The 18,215-nt window shown below is 39.4% G+C and overlaps 1 protein-coding gene across 1 annotated transcript in view; it reads left to right on the top strand.

Moving 5' to 3' along the window:
* DOCK8 (dedicator of cytokinesis 8) overlaps nucleotides 1-18,215 on the top strand; it is a 226,633-nt gene that overhangs the window by 37,289 nt on the left and 171,129 nt on the right. Inside the window, exon 2 of the mRNA XM_064580028.1 lies at nucleotides 12,492-12,594. Within this exon, the coding sequence (XP_064436098.1) occupies nucleotides 12,492-12,594 (103 nt within the window). The remainder of the gene's footprint in view (nucleotides 1-12,491; nucleotides 12,595-18,215) is intronic.

The raw sequence follows: 18,215 nt of genomic DNA, 5'->3' as shown, positions 1-18,215 counted from the left end.
CAAATCATTATGTTTTATACCTGAAACTAATATAATTTTATGTCAGTTATACCTCAATAAAAAAATTGGAAATAACAAAAATATGTAAAAGAGATTAGTTAAGAAAATGCCCATCTATATAGTAGAATATATATACAACCATAAAAAAGACTGAGGGAATTCTTATGTGCTTATCTGTCAGGCAAAATGCAGCTCACCAGTGAATGGATAAACAGATTGTGGTATATTCATACAATGTAATACTCCTTCATTGAAAAAAAAGAACAACTATTGGTACACACTACTGTATAGATGAATCTCAAATATTATTTTCCCATTTGTGTACAGTATTGGGGAAAGAATATATATATGTAGTTCCATCTATACTGTATATGTACAGTAATACACATAAGAAACTATTATGTGGATTGTCTATGGGGAGGGAACTTGCATAACTGGAAGACAAAATAAGAGGGAGACATTTTGTAATGTTCTTTTTTATACTTTTTATATTTAAAAGTACACAAATAGAGGGGCGCCTGGGTGGCTCAGTCGTTAAGCGTCTGCCTTCAGCTCAGGTCACGATCCCAGGGTCCTGGGATCGAGCCCTGCATCGGGCTCCCTGCTCGGCAGGAAGCCTGCTACTCCCTCTCCCACTCCCCCTGCTTGTGTTTACTCTCTTGCTGTCTCTCTCTCTGTCAAATAAATAAATAAAATCTTTTTAAAAAGTACCTAAATATTGCATACTCAAAATAAAAATAGAATAGTTTATAACTATACCTAAATATTATATATAATTTTTTTCTCTTTTTTCCTTTTTGGTTTATAACTAGTTTTTTAAAATTCATTTATTCAACCTATATGTATAAACATAAAGAAGATGTTTAATATTATTCCATCTGCAAAAATAAGCAGATATTTAGTAAAAGGCGAAAGATTTATACGATCTGAAGAGAAACCAGAGTATATAATAAGCAGATATTTAGAAAGCTAGTATGTTTTTGTTGATCCTGAGTTTAATTCTACTGTGGTGTGAGACTAACTGTTCTATATCATTTCTGAACTTTGAAGTTTGTTGAGACTTGCTTTGTGATCCAGTATATGGTTACTTTTGGAAGTGGCACAGGAAGAATGTTTACTCTGTCATTAAGTGTAGATTTTCCATATAAGTCAATTAGATCAAGTTTGTTTATCATCTTCAAATCTTATATATCTCTGATTTTTTAATTTACATGTTCCTATCACTTACTAAAAGAAGTATGCTCAAGTCTTTCACTATAATTATGAATTTGATATTTCTCCTCTTCTGCAGTTCTTGCTTTATATGTTTTGAGCCTTTATTACTTGGTGCATACACATTTAAGATCGCTATATCTTTCTGGTGAACTGACTTTTGATCATTTAGAAAATGTTTACCTTTTGTCACACTTGTTGCTTTAAAATCCTTTTTGCCATATTACTATAGCTACACCAGCTTTCTTTTGGCTATTTTTGCCTAACTTTTTTCCACCACTTTGTAAGCAGTTTATCTAGGCATTTACCCAAGACAAATAAAAGAATATGTCCATAAAAAGGTTTGCACATGAATGTTAATAGCAGCTTTATTTGTAACAGCCCCAAACTGGAGAAAACTCAAATGTCCTTTAACAGGTGAATGGATAAACAAATGGTGGTATATCCATGCAATGGAATACTCCTCTATAATTAAAGGAAATGAACGACTGATGTATGCTACAACATAGACAGATCTCAAAATAATTATGCTTGTGAAAGGAGCCAGAAAAAAGAGATCCATTATGTGGCTCTATTTATGTAAAATTCTAGAAAATGCAAACTAATCTATAATGATAGAAGATAAATTAGTGGTTACCAGGGAGCAAGGGTTGGGGGAAGGAGGGAGATTAAGAAGTGGCATGAGGAAGTTTTGTGATTGCAGTGGTGGTTTCATGGGTGTACACTTGTATCAAACTTATAAATTATCCACTTTAAATATGCACAGAATATTGCATGTCAATTATACCTCAGTAAATCTGTTAAAAAAGTAAAGTATCTAAGTATGTCTCTTGTAAGTAGCGTATAGTTTTTTTATGTAATCTGATGATCTTTGTCTTGTAATTGGTGAATTTACTCTAACTATATTTAATATAATTACTGACATATTTGAGTTTGTTTTTTCCTTGCACTCCTTCCTTCCTAAGACTCAGATAACTTATCTCAAACTTGATGATAACAAACCAGTAAAAGTAAAAGTCTCACTAAGTTATAAATCATTACAGTTTTCAATTTCTTTCCTGGTTTTCAGAAATGAGCAAGATGAATCCTAGATAAAATTCTAAAGCAGTGGGGCGCCTGGGTGGCTCAGTCAGTTAAGCGACTGCCTTCGGCTCAGGTCATGATCCTGGAGTCCCGGGATCGAGTCCGGCATCGGGCTCCCTGCTCGGCAGGGAGTCTGCTTCTCCCTCTGACCCTCCTCCCTCTCGTGCTCTCTGTCTCTCCTTCTCTCTCGCAAATAAATAAATAAAATCTTTAAAAAAAAAAAATTCTAAAGCAGATGCCCCTTTTCAATAGAAAGGTTTATACTTAGGCAGATTGCCTGGCATTTTTTTTTTTTTTTTTTTACCTTTTGAACCCTTTCACTCATTTCTCCCGTGCCTTTTGGCAACCACTAATCTGTTGTCTGTATCTATGCGCTTGTTTCTGGTTTTGTTGTAGATTCCATATATAAGAGATATCATAGAGTATTTGTCTTTCCTTGTCAGATTTATTTCACTTATCATAATGCCCTCGAGGTCTGTACATGTTATTGCAAAAGGGAAAATTTAATTTTTTTTTCAAGATTTTATTTATTTTAGAGAGGGGGGGTGGGCAGAGGGAGAGGAAGAGAGAGAATCCCAAGCAGACTCTGTGCTGAGCGCAGAGCCCCACGCAGGGCTCCATCCCACGACCCTGAGATCACAACCTGAGCCAAAATCAAGGGTCAGACGCCTGACTGACTGAGCCACCCAGGTGCCCCGAGATTTTACTTTTTTTTTATAGCTGAATAATACTCCACTGTGTATGTATATACAATTTATTTATCTATTCATCCATTGATGGACACTTAGGTTATTTCCATGTCTTGGCTCTTATAAATAATGCTGCAAAGAACATGAGGATGCATATATCTTTTTGAGTTAGTGTTTTTGTATTCTTTGGATAAATACCCAGAGGTGGAATTGCTGCATCATATGGTAGTTTTATCTTTAATTTTTTTGAGGAACCTCCATACTGTTTTCCACAGTGGCTGTACCAATTTACATTCCCACCAACAGTGCATAAGGGTTCCCTCTTCCCACATCCTCACCAACCCTTATTATTTCTTGCCTTTTGATGTTAGCCATTCAGACAGGTGTGAGGTGATAGCTCCTTGTGGTTTTGATTCGTATTTCCCTGATGATTAATGATGTTGAGCATTTTTTCATGTACCTTCTTTGGAAAGGCCATCTTCTTTGGAAAAATATATATTTTCTGTATATCTTCTTTGGAAAGATGTCATTTCAGGTCTTCTGCCCATTTTTTAAATCAGATTGGCTTTTTGCTGTTGAGTTGTATGAATTTTTTGAATATATTTTTGATATTAGCCCCTTATCAGATATATGATTTGCAAATATTTTGTTCCACTCGGTAGATTGCCTTTTCATTTTCTTGATGGTTTCCTTTGCTCTGCAGAAAGTTCTTACTTTAATGTAGTCCTACTTATTTGTTTTTGCTTTTGTTGCTTTGCTTTTGGTGTTAGAATAAAAAAATCATTGCCAAGACCTATTTCAAGGAGCTTACCGCCTATATTTTCTTCTAAAAGTTTTATGGTTTCGGGTCTTCCATTCATGTTTTTATTTGAGTTTAAATGTATATTTCTACTGTGTTTTTTTCCCCTCTTTTTCTTTTTTTTTTTTTCTTTTTTCTTTATTTGACAGAGAGAGAGACAGCGAGAGAGGGAACACAAGCAGGGGGAGAGGGAGAGGCAGGCTTCCCGCGGAGCAGGGAGCCCGATGCGGGGCTCGATCCCAGGACCCTGGGATCATGACCTGAGCCGAAGGCAGACGCTTAACAACTGAGCCACCCAGGCGCCCCTTCCCCTCTTTTCCAACTTGTTTCTTGTTTTTAGAGATTACAATAGTACATACTTATTAGAATTCTGTAATGAGTACTTGCACCATTTCGCAAACAATGTGGGGACTTTAGAAGATATAAACTCCATTTACCCTTCCCACCTTCTGTGTTATCATTGACATGGATTTTAATGCTATGTATATTTTAAATTTATTTAAGATTTTTAATTTTTTTAAAGTGATCTCTAGGGGCACCTGGGTGGCTCAGTCGGTTAAGCATCTGCCTTCGGCTCTGGTCATGATCCCAGAGTCCTGAGATTGAGCCTGGTGTTGGGCTCCCTGCTCAGCGGGGAGCTTGCTTCTCTCTCCTGCTCCCCCTGCTTGTGCACTCATGCTCTCCCTCTCTCTGTCAAAAAATTAATAAAATCTTAAAAAAATAAAAAAAATAAGGGATCTCTACACCCAACACGGGGCTCGAACTCACAACCCCAAGATCAAGAGTCACATGCTCCACCAACTGAGCCAGCCAGGTGCCTCAATGCTATGTGTATTTTAAATCCACATTATTATCATTATTTTGTACTGTCGATGCACTTCATTGCTTTCAACACTTTTGTGCTTCCATCTGGAACACTTTTCTGCTCTCCTGGCTGAAGAGCTCCCTTTACTATTTCTTTTAGTCCAGCTCTGCTAGTAATAAATTCTCTCAGTTGTTGTTTATCTGGTAAAGTCTTTATTTATCCTTTCTTAATGAAGGATATTTTCACCAGGTAGAACATTCTAGACTGGTAGTTGTTTTCTTCCAGTGCTTTAAAGATGTCATTGCATTGGTTTTGGGATTTCACTGTTTCCACTGAGAAGTCAGTGATCAGTCCTACTATGACGCTTTGAAGGCAAAGTGTCTTTTCCCCAGATTATTTCAAGAACATTTAAAATTTCTCCTTGATTTTTGTGTTTTACTATGATGTGACTAGGTTTGATTTTCTCTGTATTAATTGTGATGGGAGGTTGTATCTGTGTCTTTGAATCTGTCTTTGGTGCTCCTGTCAACAATATTTCTTTAAATCTCACTTCTCCTGTTTTGTCTCTCCTCCTCTTTTGGGACTTCAGTTTACATATGTTAGATCTGTTTCTTTGTGTGTCAGGACACTTTTTTGGAGACATCTTTTTTCCCCCTTTAAATAGGTACAAACATGGGGCGCCTGGGTGGCTCAGTCGGTTAAGCGTCTGCCTCAGGGTTCGAGCCCTGCATTGGGCTCCCTGCTCGGTGGGGAGTCTGCTTCTCTCTCTCCCTCTGCCCCTCCCCCTGCTTGTGCTCTCTCTCTCTCAAGTAAATAAATAAAATCTTTAAAAAAATTACTCAGTACTTATAGGTTTTCTTTTAGGTTATTATGCTGCCTCATCAGTAGGAGGTAGGACTATGTCAGGAGAAAAACTCACTTATATGATGTTTTTCTGATGATATACACAGGCTGGGGGACACTGATGCCCTGATGTCTATTGGCTAACTCTTGTCTAGGCTCCCTGTGGGAACCCTCAAACACTTCAGTCATCGAATAAATATTCTTCCTATTCAGAGGAATTTTCCAAGTGAAAGGAATTTGGGACTCCCCTGTGAGGAAGAAACATAAGTTCCACAGCTTGTTAATAAGCAGCAAACTTCTCTTTGTAATCATGTTTCCACTTGTTGAATCATCTTTATAAAAGTTGTACATTTATGGCATGTCTGTTTATGAGAAGAGATGGAAAATATGAGAAAATCTGAAACCTGAAATATCTATTATGGAGCCCCAGGCTAATGAACTTCTGAGGAATTTGTTCCAGACTCCATTAACGTGTATGTATATGTAAGGATGGAGTTAGATACGTATATGCATATGTAAGGATGGAGTTATATACATGTATTATATATGTAGATAATATATATTATATGTATATTATATATTATATTATGTATATATTATATAATGTATAATATTATATATATTATATAATGTGTAATATATATAATTTGCTACAGCTATTAATTTTGTAGCCTTTTAAATTTAAAAGTGCACTTTAGGGCCCCCTCAGTGGCTCGGCCAGCAGAGGATGCAACTCTTGATCTTGGGGTCGTGAGTTCCAGCCCCATGTTGGGCATAGAGATTACTTGAAAAAAACAAAAACAAACCAAAAAAAATTAAAAAAATATAAAGGTGCACTTTACTAAGAGTATCTGGGGATGCATCTCAGAAAAATTCTTAGATCGTTTTTTTTGAAAGATTTTATTTATCTTGGGGGTGGGGTGGGGAGGAGCAGAGGGAGAAGGACAAGCAGAGTCCAAGCCAAGCAGAGCACGGAGCCCGATGCAGGGCTGGCTCCCACGATCCCTGAGACCATGACCTGAGCTGAAACCAAGAGTCAGATGCCAAACCAACTAACTGATCCACCCAGGCGCCCCACCTTCTATCGTTTTGATGTGGTCAACTCCAGGAACTACTCACTCGTAAGCCCAGCTGTGTGTTTTCAGACTTTATCCATGCCATGCACTGTGATCCAACCTGGCTTATTTACATCATTCAGAGCTACTTTTTCTATACACAATAGATTTAAAAATCTTTATTATTGTTGTTTTACTATACTGCCCTAACCTTATAATTCAGGAAGTTTGGGGAATAGCATTCTTTCATTGCTTACTTGGTGCAAATCATTGCTGGTCCTGAACAATGGTTATTTTGCAAGGTTAAATTACACCATGTGCCTGTGGCTACATACATGTAATGTGCCACCCACAAATGTCTATAATTAGTGTTTATTAGTAGCTGCGTACTTTATGCTTGTATTAGTTGAGTGTTTTGTTAGTTACTAAGTCAGTTGTTAGTTACTAAGGGTAAATTATAGGTTTACTTCTCTTTATTCCACCCCGTTCACTGTTGTTTAAAACATGTCACATTCGGGAAAACCCTAAGCCCCTTGAAATACTTATTGACTTGTTTTTTTTCTTGAATCCGTTTTAAAATTCTTCCAACCATTTTGGCTGCTGACCATCCAGCATATAGTGAAAGAATTTTCTTTTAGGGATGAAAGCCAGTGAGAAGCCTTCCGGGGCTCTGTAGTTTTCCTAGCACAGCTGCTGATGTAGATCATGGTGCTGACTGTTCCACTTGGAGATTCTTGAGCATCTTTGCCAGTTTGAGCTGGAAAGGTGCCCAGGAGATGAGATAGCTCAGCCCCTTCATTTCATACGTAATGGAACTAAGAATCAGCTTGGTAACTAATCTACTTGAACTCAAAGAGCTGGCAAATAGCTACATTTATTGTAAAGAAACAGGACAGCCTGATAGTTTAAATACTTGAATACTACTTCATACTCCTACTTCAAGTATTAGATGTCGTGAAATGGTAAAAACAAACTGCTTTTTTCCATCAGGTCTGTTCCTACTTTTTTTTTTTTTTCCAAAGTATGGCTCGAAAGTCCTCTTTTTGGGGGGGGTGCAGAGGGAGAGGGAGAAAGGGAGTCTTGGGGCTCTCAATCTCACATGGGGCTCGATCTCACAACCCTGAAATCATGAGCCGAACTGAAATCAAGAGTTGGATGCTTAACCGACTGAGCCACCCAGGCACCTGGGTTCGACAGTCCTCTTATTCCAGAAGCCTTCTAAGCATTCCTAGGCTGAATTACTAACTCCCTCCTCTTTGCTCACAAGGCATGGTCACATTTTTTATTATAATACTCATCATGTTCTATTATGATTATTTATTCAGTTATCCATCTGTCCTCCTCCCTCCCACCCACTGGGCTGAGCCTCCAGGAACAGCAACAGTATCATCTTGGACTTTAATCCCTAGCACTTGGCAGAGAGCCTGGCACTTTTGTGCCCTCGATGTTTTTTTAATGAGTGAAGGAACTAATACTCTCTCATAGTCTTGCACTATTAGCGAATCTTTATTGACATAAAAATCACCTGGAAGTTGTTGGCTAAACATGCAGTTTTCTAGGCCGTGCCATAAGAGATGCTGTTTCTGGACGGGGATAGGGTCTAGGAATCCACATTTTATTAAGCAGCTGATAATTGGAAGCATATGGTCCATAGTTCACACTTGGCATGCTCTGCTCCATCATTAGTTCTACTGGCCCTTAGTCCCAACTGTGTGTATCACAATTATCTGTCCGTCCGAATAAAAACAGAGCTTTGCTACCCATCCCCCTCTACCATTCTGACTCCTGAGTAGGGGTACCAACATTTTAAACAAATCCCAAGGCTCCCTCCCAGTGTAATTTGTAGAAATAAAGAAAATAATATTTTAAAGCATTTTGAGTTATTAGAAAAGTGTCTTAGCTCATCAAGGCAATATCATCATGATATATATAAATCTGGCGTCATGAAAGTTATCTGAAAACATGTTGAATTTGGTCTGAGACTCAAATACAGAGGAAATAGAACCCACACGCCATCACTACCTGCGTGGACACCAAGCCTGGATGACCCCTTGCCTGGGCTGAATTCTCTTCTCTGTGTAGGCAGGCTTTCCCCTTTGCTAGGGTCAATGTAGAGATGAAGAGGCTTGATTTTGATGCTGGGATGCTAGGTGCTTTTCTGAGAATGAAGTTCCATATCACTAACATTATAGCTGAAATTTACAAAATTTAAAAAATTCCCAAGAGTGTACCTGTGCTCGCATGCTATTTGATATGTACATACCTTTTTTCAAAGTGATGAACTTAAGCAACTTTACATCAGAAAGAGCTGAGTGAGGTAGTGATTAAACTAGCTTTAGATAATTACCCAAAGGATTTCTGATCCTTACACATATACTGTTAGTTTCTATTCAGTTCCTCATTTTACTTTTCACTTGTAACTTACTTGGTACGCACTTTTCCATGGGTGAACCTGATTCACATTTTTATTTTAAGTGGTAAAATTGTATTTCACCTATTTGCTATTATTTCCTTGGTGTTCTCCCTTGTGTTGGGTGCTTTGGTTATTTTCAGTTATTTGCCACCATATGCAGAGTTCTTATATTCATTTCTGCTCAAATTATATGTTTGTATGAAATGGGGTATATTCTCCAAAGTGAAATGATCACATTGAAAAGTAATGACAGTTTTAGAGTTCTTGTTGTGTATTACAATGTTGCTTTCCAGAGGCACTGAACCAATATACAACCCTGTGGGGTTCCACCGGGGTGTGGGGCATGCCAGTTTTCCCACAGTTTGACCAACGTGTGATTTTGTCATTCTAGCTTATTTTTGCTGATTTAATATGTGCTTAGGTCCTCTCCAGAGAGATTTAATTTGGACGTTCTTTAAACGATAGAAGTTCTTTTCCATGTGGGACGATTCACTATTTTCATTTTAAGGACCAACAATTCATCTCCATATCTGACAGTTTAAAGGGACAGGTTTAATTGCATTCTATAGAATTGATCCCAGGCTCCTCCCAGGGAAGAGGATCAGTTGTGTGGCTCTGAATTGGGAAACTGATGTGGAGAATTGCAACAGAAACACCCACTGACCCTCTTTAAGAAGGACTGAAGAGCTGGAACATTCTGATTTCATGCTGAAAAAAAATATTGGGGTTTTGGCATAGGACGACAGATTTTGCTTCAAAATGAAAGCAAGAATCTGTCCCTGCTTCCTTTCTTTGACTCTCTTATAATGCCATACCTTTCCTGATCCTTTTTAGATATTCCCATTTCAGATAGACCCCTCTGGTCTATGGCAGGAAGAGCTACAGAAGGACCATGAGACGAAATCATGTTATTTGAGAGGTCCTGCTGGGAGGACCTGGGGGCAGAAGTCTTAGGAGCAGTAAGACATGTCTGTCAGAAGGCACCCCGGTCACAGCAAAGGGCCTTTGCTTGGTTGTCTTGTCCCTCTGTGTCTACGGTCATCTCCCTAAGTAAGCAGATAAGCGATCACCATGTTGGTTTGGGTTCCTTTGTGGTGCCAAATGCAAGATACAGTGTTGTTCATGCAGATGGGCCTTTTGATATGGACAGTGGTCTAATCTGTTGGTTTTTAAAAATTGGTGATGGTTCAACTTGTAATGAAAATCAGCCTATCGAGTACTTGGAAGCAAATTCTGCAGATTTTCCTCCATTCTTGGCTGTTTCATTAAATTTGGTAATTTTTGCCTTCACTCTTGTGTTTTTAGGACACTTGCACACATCCATATCTATATCTGTATCTATATCATCTTTATTGAGAAATAATCTGCCTAGTTCACCCATTTCACATGTGCAATTTGCTAATTCTTAATGTATTCACAGAGTTGTGTTTCCATCACCACGCTCAATTTTACAACATTTTCTTCACCCCAAAAAGAAACCCCATTCCCATTAGCAGTCACTCCCCATTTGCCTCCAAGGCCCCAGCCCTAGGCAACCACTCGTCCACTTTCTGTCTCTATAGACTCTCTTGTTCTGGAAATTTCGTATAAGGACTAATAAATATGTGGTCTTTGGGTTTAGCTGCTTTCACTTGGCATGATGTTTTCAAGGTGCATCCCTGTTGTTGTATAGTACTTCTTTCCTTTTTTGCTGCTAAATAATATTCCATTGCACGATACACTTTATTTTGTTTATCCATGCAGCAGGTGATAGACATTTGGGTTGTTTCCACTTTTCTATTATGAATAATGCTGCTGTGAACATTCATATCTAAATTTTTGTATGAAAGTATGTTCTCATTTCTCTTGGGTGTACACCTAGGTGTGCATTTGCTGGGATATATATGGGAACACTATGTTTAACTTTTTTGAGGAACTGCCAGACTATTTTCCAAGCCAATTGCACAATTTTACATTCCCACCAATAACGTGTGATGCTCTCATTTCTCCATATCCTCACCAACACCTGCTATCACCCATCTTTTTTTGAAATAGCCATCCTAGTGATTGTGAAGTGGCAGCCCGTGTGGTTTTGATTTGCATTCCCCAGTGGATAATAGAATATTTCTTATCCTAGTATGTTCTTATATTTAAAAAAATTAAATAAAGACAATATCTTAGGAAATTCAGGAATACAATCAGTACGGGCTGCTTTCACTTCCTGGGAGGTCTCACACTTCACTGCATCATCACATAGGGGTTCACCCCTGCCATGAAGGTGCTCCAGCCATCTTCCTCCATCCTTGTATCCATCCATCATCCAGAATCCTGGGAAGGAGAGATCATTGTCCTGTGTTGGGTTATGTGCCCACCCCTTTGCTTTGTAGTTATGCCTAGACAGAGTACAGCAAGAGTGTGTGGATCCTGGAGGGACATTGAGGTGCTCTTGGATTGGGAGAATGGATGTCACACATGGGACCAGAACAGGCTTTCTGCCTCTGAGAAGAACCACGTTGCCACATTTGAAAGCCAAGCAGACCATGTCAGAAACCTTATAGTGCAGGGTAATTACTAATTATGCTTTAGCACACATTATAATGGAGAAAATGTAAGCTTTATTTGTCGCATTCAAATATATTTTAAAATTATGATTTAAAAAGTTTATATAGCCCTTTGTTGGACACCCAGCATGTTTCAAATATACAATCTCACTTGATCCTCAATAAATGTCTCTTAGTGTCTAATTATACTATATAATAGTCTCACTGCGGTTTATATACACTTTTGTGAACTAGCCTAAGAGTCCACCCACCAACAAATGAGATCGAATGAGAAATGTGACGTGAGAAAACGTATTCTGAGCTCCACACAAATGACTAACAAATGAGTGCCTCAAAGTCAGTCTGTTTGTAAGCCAGGGTTTCCCTGGTCAACAGCTCATGCCAGTAGGTGTGAGTAGACAATGGAGAACAACTTCCATGTGCCTGGTTTCCAGCTACCAAGGATGTTGGCTGAGGGGACAACAGTGTTGTGATATGGATGACTCAAAAGATCACTCTACTGGGAGCAGTTTGGAAAACGTACAGTCCTTGGAATCCTAGGTAGCATCTAAGTGCCTGCAGGGAGGTGGACGTGTTCATATAATAGTTTTCTAGAATGTTCTGTCATAGCAGGCAGCCTACCAGAAGGGTTCAACTGCTTAAAATCAGTATGGCTCGATCAAAATGGCAGCATGGGGTTGAAAGGCCTCTAGTTAGAGACCAGATGTCCTCATGCAGAGACAATGCCTCTGAATGGCCTGGGAAGAAGGATCCAAGCACTGTGGATCTTTCCTGGGGCCTCAGACTCTTCCCCTCCTTCATGCTCCTACCCTTCCAGTATTGGGCAACAGCCATGGTTGGTTGTAGGTGTCCTGGCCTTTGTGAACTTTCCAAGGGAATAGACTATCAGACAAAAGCTACAATGTCCATTCATAGGCCACTGAGGGCATGTTAGTTCTGCTGATTACCCAGCCAAGGCATGGGTTTTAGAACATGATACCAAAGATTGTATCTAGAATTGTGATGATTTGTTAAAATAACCACTTCATTTGGATGTTTGTATTTTACCCAAGGTATTCTTCAGCAGAAATAAGGAAACAGTTTACTCTCCCACCGAACCTTGGCCATTACCATCGACAGAGCATAAGTACCTCTGGCTTCCCCTCTCTTCAACTAGTAAGTATGAGATGGGTTTGCTTAGAGAATGGTCAAGTGCAGAAATGCACAGTGTGTGCTTTTCCTTCCTGCTTTTCCTTAGCTCTTCTGCTGCCACCTTACACCTCCTACTACCAGTTCCTAACTCCATGCCTGCTTTTTGACATCACACAGTTTCCCTCTCCTTCCTTCAGCATGAGCTGGGAGGGCAATGTGGACCTGCAGGGGCCATGGTTCCGAAGTCTCAGGCTTCAGTGGGCAAACGGGCTACTTGATGTCCCCCAAATTATGACTCCTATTTTGGGGAGGGGGAAGTGGCCTGGAACCAAACTACCATTTGTAACAGGCTTTTATTAGGAAAATACATCCCCAAATCTGGAAAGTCAATTTAGGAACCTTAATTTTTAAAAATTGTTTTCTTGGAAGTATAATTTACATACAAGAAATTCACTCGTTTTAGGTGTACAGTTTGGTGAATTTGGCCACTTTCTAGTCACTTAATCTCTACTCAGTCCAGATATAGAACAGTCTCTTTACCCTAAGATACCCCTAGGACCCCTTTGCAGTGGGTCTCTTCTTCCAGCCCCCAGCCCAAGGCAATCACTGATCCACTTCTGTCACAATTTTGCCTTATCTGGAACTTCGTATAATTGGAATCACAGAACAGACCTTAATTTTTAAGATTTTTATTTATTTATTTATTTGTCAGAGACAGAGAGATAGAGAGCAGAAGCAGGGGGAGCGGCAGGCAGAGGGAGAAGCAGGCTCCGCACTGAGCAAGGAGCCCGATGCGGGACTCGATCCCAGGACCCTGGGATCACGACCTGAGCCGAAGGCAGTCGCTTAATCCACTGAGCCCCCCAGGCATCCCGACCTTCATTTTTGAGGCACATGCCCCCTTTTAAGTTGAAGGTAGCTTGTATTTTTATATTAACACCTACTGTTGAGTGTGCATTATGTGTTGTATTATTTGAGGAGTAAATGCCAGACATATGTTAGGTGGGCTAAACCTCACTTAAATGAGATGGTTTGTAAAACCAGAAGTTGAGTATTCACTTCCTTTGTGTGAGGCTACAGTCCTCGCTCTACTCACTTCCTCACTCTCAGCACAGCGGCACTTTCTTGCTTCTTCTAGTGGTTATCTTGAGGAGGTTAGGTTATTTTTTTTGTTTCTCACTTATTACTTCAAAACCACTTCTGCTCTTCAAAGTTTTGTAAGCTTCCACTTGGTTTCCTGTAGCCGCCATCTTGCCTCCTGTAACAATTTGCACGCCGTGTAACTGTGTATCTTTTAAAGGTATGTTGGCTGGAGTGGTGCGTGGTTATTTCAGTAGGATAATTTGTGTGTTGTGTCATTGGTGAAACAGGAGTAGTAAAAAGTGTATAGCATCTTTTACTGCAAGAGGTAATGACATTTCTTCAAAAAAATCTATTTATGACTTCGGTGGCTTGCTAACTGTCCTTTTTGTTTGTACTTCTCCTGTTTCAAAATGCAGGTTATAATAAAAGCACACTCAAAGCATGACGTCCATGCTTTCGGATAGATTAGATCATCTTTAGAGTAAGAAATATTAACTGTGTGTTTTTTTGTTTGTTTAATTTGGTGCTAGTATATATTTCATTGAAAACCAAAAAAATTTTTTTTCTTGAATTTCTAATTCAAATTGTATTCCAAAGTATGCAGAATTCAGTTAAAAAGTGACCAGATACACGTTTATATTTAAAACAAGGTAAGGAGGGAGGGTTTGGTGCCTTGCTTGCTGGTAAATTAAGACTGCCGCTCTTTGCAGTGGCTGAATTGAGAAACAGTGTGGACATGGTAATTAAGAGGCTTTAAGGAAGTGTAGCTCGCAAGCTTTAACCCCTTCTCTGCACACCAGCTTTGACATTTATGCTGCAGCCTTAAGTTTTTCATTTAAAGTCACACACACAGAAAAAACTTGCTTAATATCTATAGGTGTTCCTTTGGTAGTTTTGCCTCCTCATCCGTAGGTTTTGACAAAAGTGAATGTTGATCAATTTCTTCATTAGCTAGGTAGTCAAATCACCATGTGGCTTAACTACCCATTTTCTAACAGAGGACATCAAAGAAATAGCAAAAATAAGCAACAGCGTTTAATTATGCAAGGATCATGGGTTCTGCCTGTCGTAATTTATTCCTGATTCTATTTGCAAATGAATAGCCTTTAAAATATATGGCTCTTAGTATTCCAGGTTAGCTCCTGAATATCTCTTCCCAGATCTCGACTCCAATTTCAGCACTCGGTGCTGCCCCTGATCCTTCTTGTTAACTGCACGAGGAACAGGAAGCATGAGGGAGCCAAGAGGCCTGATTTTAATTCCCCCTTTAAAAAAAAAAAATGCACAGCCTGCCGAGGAAATCACCCTAACGTTTACCTGCCGCCATGCTGTCATGTCACAATGAAGTGGCCATTCTTTCCCCTGAATCATCTTCCCGAATGAAGGTTCCTCCAACAGACATCATCAACTTAATGGTGATTTCCCTTTACCTTAAAAAAAAAATCCATTTCATAGAAAGATAATGGGACATTTCAACAAGCTTCATTCCTGGCAAGGCAGAGAAGTAGCTTATCATCTAAAGACTCTCAAGCTGAAGTAGCTTTAAAAAAAAACTTAAAGGCGAAGCTATAGACTGTTCATTGTTTGGTTTCAGACAATTGGAAAATAAGACCAAGTGCATTTTGGCTTTTGTTTTCCTTACCTTTATTTATATAACTACCCATTTCAACAACCCCACATGCTAATACAAATGGCTACTTAATTTTTAGAAGTATTTAATGGTGCCACATTATTTAAAACCCAATCAGTGGGGCGCCTGGGTGGCTCAGTCAGTTGAGCATCAGACTCTTAGTTTCGGCTCAGGTTATGATCTCAGGGTCATGAGATTGAGCCCCACACTGGGCTCCGAGCTCAGTCGAGAGTCTGCTGGAAGATTCTCTGCCTCTGCCCCACCCCAAATAAATGAATAAAAATCTTAAAGAAAATAAAACCCAATCAATGATTAGTTTGTTGTCTTGCAAGAGGCCAGAACTTGGCCACAAGCCTAAGTGGACCCCGTTTTGCTTGAATATACCTGCCTTTCATGAATTTGTGAATATGAATAGAATTTTTGTGTTGCAGAAATGTGCATTGTATCCTAAAATTGTATCATAAAATTTTCTTTTATACATAAATCATTAAAAATAAGCACGTATTTTTTTTTTTTTTCCTACAAAAACTGGTGAGATGGGTCCCGGGTGAAGCATTACTGCCACTGATTTGGTATATAATCTGGGGCAAGTTAATCTCTGTGAAGCCTCCAGCTCTTTTTATTTGCCATGTTGGCCTAAGAGTGCTCCCCCTCCCATTAGGGTTAATAGAATGGTATCATAGATGTTGTGTAAATACTGGTGAATGGCTCTGTCCACGTGTTTGGCACTGTCTGTTGTCTGTATATTGGAGAAAGGGTGAGAGATTAAAAGGTGGCCAGAGGTGGTTTCAGCTCTGAAAGGCCTTGTGGTCTACTTGGGAGGACAGATGATACTGAGGACCTATACTGTCTTTAAGCATGCTAGGTGTTCAAAAGGAGGTAAAAGCTTGCTGAGGGAGGCAGAGAAGACTTAAAGGAAAGTTTTCAGCCCTGGTTGCACATTAGAATCATCCGGGACCTTTAGAAACATCTGTGGCCAGGCCCACCAGAGAACAATGAAATCAGAATCTCTAAGGGCTGGAGCCTAGGTATCTTGATATGTTAAAGTTCCCCGGGATTTTAGCATGTGATCCAGATGGAGGGTTGTTTAAAGAACCTACATAGAAGAAGAAGAAGGTATCAGGAGGGGAAGAATGAAGCAGGGGAAATCGGAGGGGTAGACGAACCATGAGAGACGATGGACTCTGAAAAACAAACAGGGTTCTGGAGGGGAGGGGGGGTGGGAGGATGGGTTAGCCTGGTGGTGGGTATTGAGGAGGGCACATTCTGCATGGAGCACTGGGTGTTATGCACAAACAATGAATCACGGAACACTTCATCTAAAACTAATGATGTAATGTATGGGGATTAACATAAGAATAAAAAAAATTAAAAAAAAAATAAAGAACCTACATAGGTAGAAGTATTCCAAATAGGAGCAAGAAACATAAAGAAAGGTAGTTTCTTTTGTGGTCCGAGTTGCTCTGGATTTCAGAAAATGTGGTGGGCAAGGACCATTGCTAACCCTATGGATATATCCTTATATAAATATAGTGGCTTCTGTTGTAAATCAGATCAATCACATGAGAGAAAGGGTGTGTGGGTGTGGGTGTGGTTTTATTGGATCTTTGTTTTTTAACTCTAATTGTAAATGTCAGCTGGGATGTATGTGTGTTTTCAAAGTAGATAAAATATTTTAAACTCTTGCATTGTGGACTGTGAAGAGGATCGACTGTTTCAAGTTGGCTTTTTAGACCTGGTGATATGATGATAGACCTGCCCTGGGTCTCCTTGACACTCTTGCCAGAGTTGTTTGTGACCAGTGTCAGAGAGCATGACCCTGTGTGTAGACTCACCTGTGTGTAGCATTGCACATTGGCCTTGGCATCCTCCATTGCCACAGCCTTGTGGGCAGGTCGACCAGACATCCTCTCATGCCAGCCATCTACACAGGCAACTGACTTTATAGTTGACGTCTTCATTAAAATACTAAAACTATTTTCTGATCATTCAAAGTCGAAAGGAGAGTGAACTCCAGGAAAAGGTTGGGATCTCTGTCCTAAAGTAGAAAGGAGGATTTGAGACACTATACTTGGTTAATAACCTTAACCTACATTTTCATAGAGGGAAAAATTCTATTTTTAAAAATGAGAATAGAAAAGATTTGAAGTGAAATGGAATGAATCAGCTGGAATGTAACAGTTCTTGTGGGAGAAAAGGATGTTTGAAAAAGCCACATCCTAAACACCAGGGTTACATGAGATGTTTGTGTATAACATTTATGTAAAAGAAAAAAAGTCTCATACCTTAGAAGGCATTCATTTTTGTATTGTGTTTATGTGTAATGTGTTTAAGCTTCTGTGCAATAAAGCAACCTTTTGATTTTACTACCAAGGATGACCAAAATGTTAGATCACTTGATAAATATGGTTCTTTTAAATTTTTCTGATGCTATTGTTCTTTTGTGCTTCATCTGTCAAGGAGTTGGGCTGTCCTTAGGTTTCATTGATTTCCCTTGAGGGGCCATGATGGAAATGAAGACCTCAATATAGTTTTCGTGGCAGATTCACAATGGAACATAAAATGACAGAGTGGCAGCCTGCATGCCGAGCAGTTTTATTTCTGTCATTGAAAAGCAGGGACATCAAAGTATCTTGGCAAAAATAGGTTGATGCTCATGATGGCCTGTCAGTATCTTCTACTCAGTAGTACAGTGGAAGATTGACATTGGGAGAAGCAGGGGAGCATTGTTGAATCTAAGCCATGAAGTACTTTGAAATCATTGAAGGGGAAGAACCTTATGTTCTCAGCTCTGTTTACTTAAATATTGTAGAGAGTGGAGAGGATTGTCTTAAATATCCCTCCCTCCCTCCCTCCCTCCCTCCCTCCCTCCTTTGCTTCCTTCCTTCCTTCCTTCCTTCCTTCCTTCCTTCCTTCCTTCCTTACAGAAATA

Source organism: Mirounga angustirostris, unplaced genomic scaffold, assembly GCF_029215605.1.
Source record: "Mirounga angustirostris isolate CCGP_5_RB_7025 unplaced genomic scaffold, mMirAng1.0.hap1 SCAF_15, whole genome shotgun sequence".
Taxonomy (NCBI): Eukaryota; Metazoa; Chordata; class Mammalia; order Carnivora; family Phocidae; genus Mirounga; species Mirounga angustirostris.
The sequence above is the reverse complement of the archived record's forward strand: the minus strand, read 5'-3'. Positions and strand labels throughout refer to the sequence as shown.